The sequence below is a fragment of the Callorhinchus milii genome, unplaced genomic scaffold, assembly GCF_018977255.1.
Source record: "Callorhinchus milii isolate IMCB2004 unplaced genomic scaffold, IMCB_Cmil_1.0 Scaffold10, whole genome shotgun sequence".
NCBI lineage: Eukaryota > Metazoa > Chordata > Chondrichthyes > Chimaeriformes > Callorhinchidae > Callorhinchus > Callorhinchus milii.
This window is the reverse complement of record NW_024704751.1, coordinates 19,953,902-19,966,384: the sequence shown is the minus strand read 5'-3', so window position 1 is coordinate 19,966,384 and position 12,483 is coordinate 19,953,902. Positions and strand designations below refer to the sequence as shown.

Sequence of the window (12,483 nt, the reverse complement as noted above, 5' to 3'; positions counted from 1 at the left end):
AATCTTTAACATCATCCTCAATAGACAGATAGGACCTCGGTTTAACATCTCATCCAAAGTACATCACCTCCAACAATGCAAAACATCCCCAGCACTGCATTGGATTGTCATCCCAGACTGTGTGAGCTAAAGTTCAATATTTTGGGGATAAATTTGGAATAAGGAGGGGAATATAAACCAAGATGAAAAGGGAGGAAAACTTCATATTCCTTTGAAACAGCAAAGGCAAAGCAGCCCTGTACGTTCACCCGAGTCAGATATTAACAGACTCGATGGGCTGAATGGCCTCCTTCTGTGCCGTAACATTCTATGAATTTTTTTAAAAAAAAACAGTATCAGATAATGAGACAATTGTCTAAGAATAAATAAAACTGTTTATAATGTAAAATTGTTATTTAGAGGAGGATCTGGCAGCTACTCTGTGCCAACGATGTCCCGTGATCGAAGGGTGACATTCGAAAATGCAAGAGAAAAAGCAAAGGAATAGAGAGAGGAAACAAACAAAAAGAATGAATAACAGATAAAAGGAAAATGAAAACCATTGAGGCAGTGTCACGGCAGCACCAATATGAACATGTGGAGACAGCTCCTCCGTTCTACCATTGGCATCTATGCCCTGAAACTCAATCCCTCTGCCTTGCCCCCTCCTTCTCCATTTTCAGATCACACCCAAAAATCTTCCTCTTCGATCATGCCTACAGTCACCTCCCTCTCTCCCCGGTTTGGCGTCAGGTTCAGCTACTGTTGAGCTCTCTGAGACCCTACCCTGTGTGAAGGGCGCTGTATAAATAAAAGTTGTTGTTGTGGTAGCTTGTCATTTGTTTCTTCATCTCCATGCTCTTGCTTGTCCTCCCTCTGTTCAAATCAAGATTCATCCAGACTCTACTCTGATTTAAAACCTTCCTTTTCAGGACCTTAAGAATCCTAGCTCCCTGAGACACTACCCCATGTGTAGAGTACAGTATAAATGCAAGTTATTGTTGTGGATGGACTCCTTCCTTCCCTCAGACTTCCCTTCCTGCTACAGTTTACAAGAGTCAAAGCCAAACTTTGCCATTACCTTGATAATAATTATAATCCTCACATTTGATACAGCGCCTTATCACGTCTTTCAGACGTCTCACAACACTTCAAGGAATATACTGTGAAGTGAACTGACTCTATATTTCGTGGGTGGAATACGGCAGCCAATTGTCCACAGCAATAATAAGGTGATGTCTCAACCAGGTAGTTACAAAGCTCATGTTTTCAAATTGCTGTGGTTGGCAGAAGTAAGCTCTTCTACAGCTTGATCTCCTTGGAGCCGAGCTGGTTCTGAAACCTGGCAACAGAATGTTGGAAGCAAGTCAAGTCTCTGTGGCAGTCTCTAATCCTATTTATGAGCCAGGCGGGTCGGTGTTAATCAAGAGCACTTGCTGATGACAGTCAAGCAGCCTTTCTCTTTTCAAATAGTACCATGGAATTTTTAACAGTTGCTGAGTTCAGGCAAGATCTCAATTAATAAGGGTGCCACTAATAAAATAAATATTTGGGAATCCTGAAGGTGCTGCTGAACGGGCACCGACAGGAGCTCAGTTTAAGGTTTCATGAAAAAGGCAGTACCTCCCATCAGTACAGCGCTCCCCCAGCATTGGATTGGAGTGTTAGCCTAGACTGTGAATTCAAAGTCCCTGAAGGGGGTTTGAACCCATAACCTTCTAACCTAGAAGGGAGTGTGCTACCCACTGAGCCAGGCTGGCACAATGTTGTACATAGTTCTGAAATCTGGAGATCAGTCTGGAAATGGTGGTGACTGATTGGCAAACATTAGTACTCGAGTAATGGACATCGCAGGGGACATATGTAAACTCAGGGTCATTGCCAGAAGCACAAAAGGACATCTTTGTACACAAAGAGGTATTAGAATGTGGAGCATATCACAAGTTGAAGTCATGACAATTAGATTTAAAAGGAAAGAATGATCCTCATGAGAAAACAATAACAAAATTGGATTACAGCAGCTCCCTCACGAAGAGCAATAGTGCAGGCAGTGGTGGACAGTCCACCTTTTGAGACAATTTTGAGGCTGAGGTTATCCTCCTTGGCTCCCACGAGAGCCTCCACACTTCAGGCACTGAATGCATCAACCCCCACAGATGCTCACTCAAGTCCATGAAAGCTGTGAGGAAGCTCACTGTTTTGTTCTGACCAAGTCTGTTATTCTCCAATTCTGCAACATTGCTATTTCCTCAAGTTGACTCCGAACACAGCTAAAAACATCACCACACGCACCTCCACTCCGGCCAGCTCCATGTTTGCTGGAAACCCCAGATCTGCTCTGCCCAAGCTCCAGATAATTCAGAACTCCACAGCCCACATTCCCTCCTGCAAGAGGCTCCTCCACCCTTGCCCAGGTCCACCAAATCCCTATACCCCAGCAGACCAACTAAAGTTCTCACTTTCACCTTCAAATACCTCCACGGCCTCGCCTCATTTTGTGATCTCTTTCTCTCCAATCTTTGTCTGCTGCTCTCAGGGACTCTTAAAACAATCCCCTCCCCATTCCGGCTTTCACAAAGAGCCATGAAGTGAATAACCAGCTTTATTTGGTTCGGGATTCTTGACCAGGATACTCAGAGAAACTGTCTTCTCAGTTAAACATCTCAACTGAATATGGCACCTCCGACAAAGCAGTACTCCCCCAAAACTGCATCGGAGTGTCAGCCTAGACTATGAGTTAATAATAGAATCTAACACATGTCAAGATGTTGGCAAAAAGCAGCCTGGTTCAGTGGGTAGTGCTCTCTTCTCGGGGTCAGAAGGTTATGGGTTCAAGCCCCACATCAAGCTCACACTACAGGCTGACACTGCAAAGCAGTGCTGGGAGGGCATTGAATTATCGGAGGCGCTGTCCTTCGGTTGAGATATTTAGGTGAACGTTAAAGATCCCGTAACAACAAAAAAAAATTGCATTTAATTTAGATAGAGCCCTTCACGTGGGGCAACTTCTCAGAACGCTTAATCAAGTAAATATTTAAAAAAAGGAAAATGTTTCTCCTGGTGTCCCGGCCATTAATCCTCCGGATAAATCAGTCAGTCACTTCATGGCCATTTAGCTGCCATCTTCACCTACAGAGACTACACTCAACAGCAAATCCTTGTGAAGAGCTTCAAGACGTTATGGGCGCTGTATCAAACACAGTGCATTTTATTAATAGATCCTCATTAAAAAAAACTAAAAAAGAAAGCAGACAGAAGATTGCACTGTGCAGAATCAGAAAAATACACATAAAGGTGCAAGGAAAGAAAAAACAGCAGATATCACCATAGGGATGGTCAAGTGCGTACAGTAAGGACTCAGACCATAGAGTCAGACCTCACTTGATTATTTAATATTGAAGTTAATTTTTCAACTGGAATAATAATGCCTCAAATAAAGAATGGAACATCTAAACTGCAGGAGGACCTATTGCGATTGTGGTCTTAAGTTTATAAAAAGAACCTTGTTCTGTTCACTTTCATTTTTACAAGTTAGACCTGATGTCAAATTTGACCCTTACACAAGAACTGGTGAGACCATTCCCACCACAACCCCCTCCGGTCCACGTCAATGATGGCAATAAACTTTTGCTCCATCTACTGTTCAATGTAGGTTCCTGCAGTAAACCTTGCCTAAGACAACATGAACATCGCATCACCTCCTGGTTTTAATGCTTGGCTGTTTCTTTTGGTAACCGAAAACAGACTTTATTTGTCCTCCGCAAATTTAAGAACTGAAGGTTTCTGCCTAGAGCCCACATCAAACACTTACAGATAAGGTGCAGCATGGGTTACATGAAGAATAAACCTCGGCACTGCACCAAAAATGTGCCTTTTCCTGTACCGGTGTCATATTCCCACATCCCAGTTATCCTCCTGGCATCTTGGATCAAGACTGAATTTAATACCAGTGAGTGAGCAGGCTTGTGCCAACTGGTACCTGGGTTAAAGCTGCCCCCCAGAGTGTCGCATTAGCATTGGCACGCACCATAGAGAAGAACAACTACCTTCCCCATCAGTCTGGAAGCTGATGGAACCTGGCTTACTGCTGGTTACTTAATGTGGAGCAGCTGGGAGATTTTTGTTCACGCACTTGTCTGATTCCAGATTCAAATCTAAGTTCACGTCCCCAAAAGGTTCATGAGCCAGGGTGGAAAACCTAAAGCGATTTGTCACATTATACTTTCACTTATACAACTTACATATATAATCAATATAAATCTAACATTGCCGCAATATACAATGTCACAGTAGTATATAGAATAAGAATAATAATCCTTGGATTTGATATAGTGCCTTCCACATCAGTATATGTCGCTGTGATATGTACGTCAGCAATATACATTGTAGCAACACATTGCTTCGATATGTATAATTATAAATACAAACATTCATATGGAGTGTTTTTGAAGATTTCACCTTCACTTCGAAACTGCAATTGTTCATACAAATATCAGTAGATCAACAAAGCCCCGTCTCTCTGCCACTACAATACACTGCAGTAGCCAATGCCATTCAGAACAATGAGAATAACAGAGAGAGAGATGAAAGTTATGCCACTCACTTCGTCTTTGCCTCCTTCCCTTCGCGACGCTACTGCCAGTGTAATCCATAGAGTTTAAAATGATCACCACCAAAAATAGTCCAAACTGCATAGTAATAACTGCAAAGCTCTGTCTCTGCTCAGGGTGAAGGTTGATGCTGATGAAGGTAGATCGAGTCCGAAGTAATAATACAGATGTTTGTTTTTTATAGCAACTCACACAGGCAAGTCTGGACACGCAGGACTCTGTCCACATACATAAGCCGCAATTGGTACAAGAGGAAGCATGTTTCCAGGTATAATTCCATTGAGATCAGGACTCCGTGCTGTAAGGTTCATCAAAATCCATTCAGATATTGGCTACATGAAGTGCATCCTCTGGATATTGCTGCTAAACAGCTGGAAGACATAAGAGAAATGATCACTTACAGTCCATACCCTGCCCTTATGAGTACAAACAGCATTTAGAATAAAAGTTCCCAGGATGAGGGGCTGGAATTACCATTAAAGCCAGCCTTCTCAACTGCTGGATAGTAAAAATCGAGAATGAAAGTTTCTTCCCTATTTGGAGAAGTTACATTTACGAATTTTTTGGGTCGAAATTCGTGAAACTTATTGATGGGAGTAACACGAGCACGAAGTGCACTGGAGCAAGGTGAATCCAGATCCAATTTGTTCCCAAGATTCTCATAAATCGGGATCAGAACCGACAAGTTGTGGGGGTGGGGGGGGGGGGGGGGGGCGGCGCTGAAATCAAAGGGAAAAGAGAGCAGGTCATTCACCCAGTCGCAGGTCATCAATTTTTACCCACATTTGTATTTCTTTATCTGTGTAATGCAGTTCATTTTCAATTTGCTGAGGATGGGGTGGGGGGGGAAGAGGTAGTGAGATACCGGCAACAGGTTAAACAACCGAGCTCCAGCGGTTTCTCTCTCCAGGATCGGACTCCGTGTGGAATTGAAACCACACAGGCAGCGAAGCAGACGTAAAAAAACAGGATACACCAGAAAACAGAATAAATTTAGTTTGTCCCCTTTTTAATGTCGTTCGTCCGTCCATCCGTCTGCTAAAACTGAAATGAAAACGTCTGGAAGCCGATCGTTCTATTTCAAACAGTCGCCCTTTCAAAACAGTTCCAAATCGACTGAAACCGATTAATAGCAAATCTCACTGAGCGAGCGGCCATGCAGACATTAAACACAATCCCATGGCTCCTGTCGTTCCCTCCCGTGGTTCATAGTCACTGTTTACAATGAGCTCCGAGAGAAGTTTAAACCTCAAGAAGAGAGTAGTAAAGTCAGGGACATGAAGAGACTGAAATGAGGAGAAGGCTTCACTTCCCAGTTTAACTGGGTCGGACTTTGAATGGATCAGCGTCATGTATAACGGGCAGCATTTTAAGCATTCTACAATCTATTCCCGATGGTTTGAAAATCTAAGTTAGTGTATTTGAAGTTATCAATCTCTTCCAATTGCCACCGGTTTATTGCGGCCCCTTCCACTCACCCCCGCCGACTGATAAAATTTTCTACATCAGCCAGAGCAGGGCTAAATAGTCCCATTCTAAACCACCACATCTTGCTTGTTCATTCGCTTGCCTTTCTATTCCATCTATTACTTCACATCATCACAGCGGATTATTGCAATTGACTTATAGATTTCTTTCCCTTTCGATTCAATTAAAACACTTGCGTTTACATTCTCTTACCGTCCTGCCTTCCCATCGCCAACATTTAACCTGCAGCCAAGGAAGATTAGGGTCCAGACTCAGTTGCAGACACCATTAATACTCTGCTCGGGTTGACCGCTGGGAGGTGTGTTTTGAGGAGGGGAGGGGAAGAAATGGGGTTGGTCCTGCCAATCTCCGCACGCACCCCACTTCTCCCACCCCTTACACGCGCACACACACATACACACAACTCAACACAGAGGGCTCTGCTAACTCGCAGGGCATCACAGCGGCTAACTCAAGATTTGATGAACTGAATGCAGCTGGAAGGCTTTCAATACCATAAAAAGTGCAACAAATATCACTGGCAATATCAGTATACCCTGATGGATTGTGCATTCTTAATAGATTTTCAGAATAACAATGAGAACACTCCATCAACTCTCTGGGTCTCCTGGCTTCCTAACCTATGTATGAATACCCATGGCAGAAACAGGCAGATAGAGTGACAAGTGTGTGGAGCAAGTATTGGATTTATTTAAAGACAAGGGGCTCTTGCACTCCCGGTCACAAAGTGCCGCCAGCGCTCATGGTGAGCTCAAGAGAGTGCAAGTGAAAGACAACATAACCATCAGCTGATGAATTCCATTCCGCGCCGGGTTTAGGGTTGTTTTAAGATTATTTATTCCACGGGTTGAGTTAACGCCAAACAAGAAACGTCTCACGAGATACAACCCAAGGATTTAAGGATTTAACTAGGATCCATTTTTAAGGAAAATTCAGCTTTAGATTTATTTTTGACCCAAAGTGGTTGGATCTCCAGTGAGAATTAAACGCTGGAAACAGCATTTTAAAAAAAAACAAGGATCGTGCTCAGAAATCCAATGGGAAGTGAGATTTTTATATATAGAGGGTCAGAGAGAAAAAAGGGAGCAAAGCAGAAATGCCAAAGGGTTTAATCTCCATCTGTGGCAAACCTGGATTTCACACCTCACATGTCTGTCTCACAGCTGTGAGCCATGAAGTCTCCCAAAGGGCAGTGGATCTTTTCACACAATGAGAAATAGAGTGAAATAAAAGAGAAACAGAGAGAGAGAGCAAATCCGATATGAATTTGGGTTCCTCACGTTCACCTCTCAGCACTGACTGACATTGGAGAGATGTTGGGGCTACAACACCCACAGCACCAGGACACAGCCTCACATCACAGAGCCACAGAGAAAACAGCTGCAAAGAGAGTGACTTTAACATAATACCCCTCCACCTCAATAATAGATTAAAGTCGTTGCCCAATTACTTTTTTTTAAAAAAAAACTTGAAATTAAGCACTTTGCGACCAGACAGAACCGTCTCTTGTGACTTAACTTCAGGTCCTGCGGCTGAGACGAACTGAACAGCGAATAGACACAATCGGTCCTGTTCGGGGCCACTTTTATTTCATATAAATGATAATAATAATCAATAATAATAATGTATTAATAAATACGACACCGAGATGGCTGTGCAATTAAAATAAACGGGGAAGGGAGGAAAAGGACGGTGTGCAAACTGTGGGACGAGGTTAGGGCTGCGGTTGGGGTTGGCAGCTGAGCCCTGGAGCTCTCTCTCTCTCTCTCACACTCTCTCCATCCCTCTCTCTGTGCTTCAGGGAGTTTGGGGTGTAAACAGCGTTGTGTGCAAACCGCTTTGCTCTCACTGACCCTCACTGACACCAAACGCTGTTTCCAATCTGCAGTCAGAGACCGCTTTCAGCTGAACATGGGGAGAGGGGGGGGGGGGGGGGGGGGGGGAGACAGGGGGGGAGACAGGGGGAGAGGGGGAGACAGAGAGAGAAAGGGAGGGGGGGGGAGACAGAGAGAGGGGGAGACAGAGAGAGGGGAGGGGGGGAGAGAGTGGGGAGAGGGGGAGAGAGAGGAAGAGGGGGAGACAGAGGGAGAGGGGGAGAGAGGGACAGGGAGGGGGGGGGAGACAGAGAGAGAGGGGGAGAGAGAAGGGGGAGGGAGAGGGGGAGACAGAGAGAGAAAGAGAGAGAGAGACAGAGAGGGAGAGAGACAGACAGACAGAGGGGGAGAGTACACAATATCAAAAGCAGAGCCTTACCTGAGTCTCAGGTCCCACACCATCAGTGCGCGGTTTATTTATTAAAGTGAAATCAAATGGTTGGGACGACTTTTCCCCCTTTTTGTTGTGTTGTGTTGTGTTTGTACGTTGCTGTTCAGTTGCGAAACTTTCTCTTGGGTGTTTTTTGGGCAAAAACACACACACACTCTCTCACACACACACACAGCACTGCTCTTTTTAATATGTCCCCCTCCCCCCCCCCCCCCCCCCCGCCCCCCCTGTGCTGTCAGGTGGTGCTGAGCCCCGGTCTCCCCGGTGTGTGGGGCAGTGCCACCGCAGCTCTGTCCGTGACAAAAGCTATTGGGGGTTATACAGAATGTGTCGCTCAGCTGTTCCCGAGCGCTGTACCGGAGCTCAGTGCCGCCGAGTGACGGCAGAGCTGCCCCGCGAGGGATGGGCAGCACTTCGGGGCTCCAGATGGGACTTCTCTCCAAAAATACTGCCTTCTGTCCACTGCACATCAGACAATGAGGCTTCTGTCAGTGTGTGTGTGTGTGTGTGTGCAATACACGGGTTTGTGCTCCGATCGCCCCCAAAGGGTTTCTGCCTCTGAACTCACACATTGAATAAACACCCAAACCCCAAACCCACAGAGAGAGTCTCCACACACACTGGTCACACCTCCTCATCCCAATCAGGTGGCCAGAGAGAAAGCCTGGACTGGATCAGCAGGCACAGCGCCCCGCACCGCACCGCCCCGCACCGCTCCGGACCGGCCGGACTGCCCTGTGACACCACAGGAATTGGCCACCCTCCTTCCCGTGAGACGGGACACCGAGGTGCCGTCTGCCTGTTCAGGTGGACCTCGAAGATGCCGCGGCGCTGTTCAGAAAGAGGAGGGAGGTTCTCCCTCCCAACACCCTGGCCAACACCCTGGCCAACACCCTGGCCAACACCCTGGCCAACAATCCCACCAAATAAAAAAGTCGGCCACTCAATCCACAACTGTTTGTGGGACACCGCTGTGCGCAACTGGCTGTTGCGTTTTGCTCATAAAAATACACAGTCACTACAATTTACAGTATATCATTTGCGACATTTCGACAATGATCAAATGCAAAGATTATTATTATTATTCCTTTTCTACTCTTTTGAATAACTACTTTTTTATTGTGTGTAAAATAAAACCTAACCAGCTCAGTAAGCAATGAATTAACATTGGAGCCTCAGGCTAAGTGCAAGTGGTTAATAATATATAATAATAATAACCCTTACATTTGATATAGCACCTTATCACGTCTTCAAGACGTCTCAAAGCACTTCGCAGAATATACTGTAAAGTGAAATGACTGTATATTTTGTGGGCAAAATGTGATAGCCAATTGTGCACAGCAACGTCCCACAAGCAACAGCAACAAGATTACATTTGTATAGCGTCTTTCACGTCGGGAGGACATCCCAAATTTCTGTAGTCGTGGATTGAGTCACCAATGTTTTTCAAGGGTTTATTACCCCAGAAGTTATTACAATCTGCCAATCGACTAACAACCAGGTTCCTATTTACTGCTAGGTAAAAAGAGGTGTGTGGAGTAAGGAAACTTGGACAACGTTTCGTCCTGCCCAGGACTCAAACCCAGATCCTCTCGCTTGTAAGGCGAGTACTCTAACCACGAAACAACAGGTTTATTTCACAATTAACTTAAATGATGTACCTGGAGTCACGTACTACACATCCAACCTAATTGAAATATTTAATTAAAAACACGGCTTACATAACAACAAATTGCTCTACGCAGCCAAGGTGATTCACACAGGCTTCACTGGAGCACAGAGAGAGAGCCATCAATGGGAATCAAGGCTTATCACATCCTCAAGGGAACCTTGAGTTGAGATCTGTAACCTGTAGTTGTGCTATCAAGCCAGTTTTTGTGCTACTCAATGGTCAGATACATGGTTGCTAAGAGATTGGGACTTATGCACTTTATAACTAAAAAACAGAAAAAATAATCACAAGCTATCAATGCAAGGAATACAAATGGGTTAATTATCGTTAATAATAATATTGGACTGCGCTGGAGTGTTAGCCTAGACTTTGTGTTTGTTCAAAGTCGCTGCATTGGGCCTTGAACCTTCAGATTCGGAAGCTAGAGTGTTACCAACTGAGTCAGGCTGACACCAAAGATTAAAATGTCAAATTAAAATTAACCAATTAAAGGAAAGAAAATTAGTACATTAAATACTATGGCTTGTTGAAGATTACAATACGAGTTCAACAACAAGAACATTTATACAGTGTCCTTCATGCAGGGTAGCATCTCCGAGCTCTTCAATTTTAGGGTTCAGAGGATTTGTCAACAAATAAACAATCACTGCACTGGTAAAAATATTCTGTGAAGCATTTTGAGATGTTATGATGACGTGATCAGGTCCTGTATCAAACTCAAGGATTATTAGTATTATTATTTGTACTACTCTGTTTGATAGTGATGTCACACTGAGAAAATTAAACGTGTGAAGATTTAGCAAACATCACTAGATTTACAGCAAATCAAAATGGGAGTAAATCTGTTTGGAGATGATAAACTTTGAACCAAAAACCAAAAACAATCAACGACTGAATTGGGTTACCGGGAAGGGCAAGTCAGGATGACTCATTTTAAGAAACTTGATGCTATGATGGAAAGACGATGGGGCAGGGATTCTGGAAAGATGAGTTCAAATGGGCCTTCTTCATCTAAACCTTTCGTGATAATTATTAATTAATTATTGTGGAGATTTAGTTTGTTGGCTTTCATAGAAAACAAGTCTACTGTCACAGCCTAGGTCCAAAGGAAATAAATTCAAACTGATTTCAAACTTAAAATGAGACTACTTAAAAGGCCATATTTCATGAAAAGATTTTGCCAAACATGTTTTATTGATTAGGAAGCTTACTTATGAAAATGTCATGTACACATGACCAGTGAGTGATTTCTATGGAATTTATATTAGGTTATGTTTTGGTAGGATTCCCAGTTTTTCATTCATATGATTGCCTTTCAAAAATCACAAGTTAATGAAACATCTAATATCATCCAATATCATTCCATATCGCCAATATACCAAGAGCATTCAATATCACCAATTTTATTCAATAATTCAATAATTCAAATATGCAAGTCCAGCCAACATGCACGAATGACCAATTTTATCTAGGGAATTGTTGGCCAAAATACCAGAATAAACTCTTTTCTCGAAAAATGCTATGGGATCTTTCGCATCTACTTGAACAGGCAGAAGGGACCTCGGTTTAACTTCTCAACTGAAGGACGAAAATTTTAATAATGAAGCACACCCCAGCACTGCAACCAAATGCCATCTTAGACAATGATCTCAAAGTCCTTACACAGTGCTTTCTAATTCAGAGCCAACAGTTCTACTCTGAGCCAGGCTGAGGCACTGTGCGAGTCCCACCTCATCACAAAAATAAGTTAATTCTGTCCCCCGCATGTTATTTCTGTGTAAAAGAAATACATTACAGGCAAGCCCCTGAAAGATATCCATCCTAATTAAACTGAAAATATCTCACCACAAGATAAAAGCTGAGGGCAGTTTTCACTTCCAAATTTTTCACTTTCAAGAACCAGTTTGATATTTCACACAATGTAGAAAACAATGTTGCATTTACTTCAAATCTCTCAGGTCCTTTGCTTTTGGTGAAATTTACAACTCAATTGTCCTCAGTTGTTCGCAGGATACAAAGGTACTGAGGTATTAACAGGCTTAATCCACTCGTGATGTGCAATAGGGCAGCCCTGTAGATAGGATTTTCCCCAGCAGAGCCTTCTGTGCATTGTGACCCCACAATGAAGCTTCTGTCTATATTTTTGTGAGCTTTCTTTGCTGCAGTTAATCCAATTTTTGTTTCAGATTCCATGCACTTAATACCTGCCAAAAGCTTATCCCATATCCAAAATATCAATGGGATATTCTACTCCAGCGGACACTGTGAGTACAAAATTCTACCGGTATTAGCCTGTAAGACCATTTTGCATTAAAATTTAAGATAATAATATAGTGCCTTATCATGTCTTTTAAATGTCAAAACTTACATCACAGGATTTTGCAAGCGAGACCTGAGTTCAATTCCAGGCAGGTCAGGGCGAAACCTTGGGCAAGTTTCCTTACTCCACACACCTAATAATAATCCCTC

At 43.5% G+C, this 12,483-nt stretch overlaps 1 protein-coding gene across 4 annotated transcripts in view; it reads right to left on the bottom strand.

Annotated features, from left to right (window-relative positions):
* Nucleotides 1-12,483, bottom strand: part of rspo1 (R-spondin 1) — an 87,473-nt gene that overhangs the window by 37,222 nt on the left and 37,768 nt on the right. For 2 of the 4 annotated variants that reach the window (XM_007906741.2, XM_007906743.2), the window contains one exon: nt 4,583-4,960. In XM_007906741.2, the coding sequence (XP_007904932.1) occupies nt 4,583-4,817 (235 nt within the window). In that variant the 5' untranslated portion in view covers nt 4,818-4,960. Of the gene's footprint in view, nt 1-4,582; nt 4,961-6,269; nt 6,344-8,330; nt 8,479-12,483 lie in introns of those variants that run through there. The other 2 variants (XM_042338651.1, XM_007906742.2) reach the window with 2 other exon arrangements.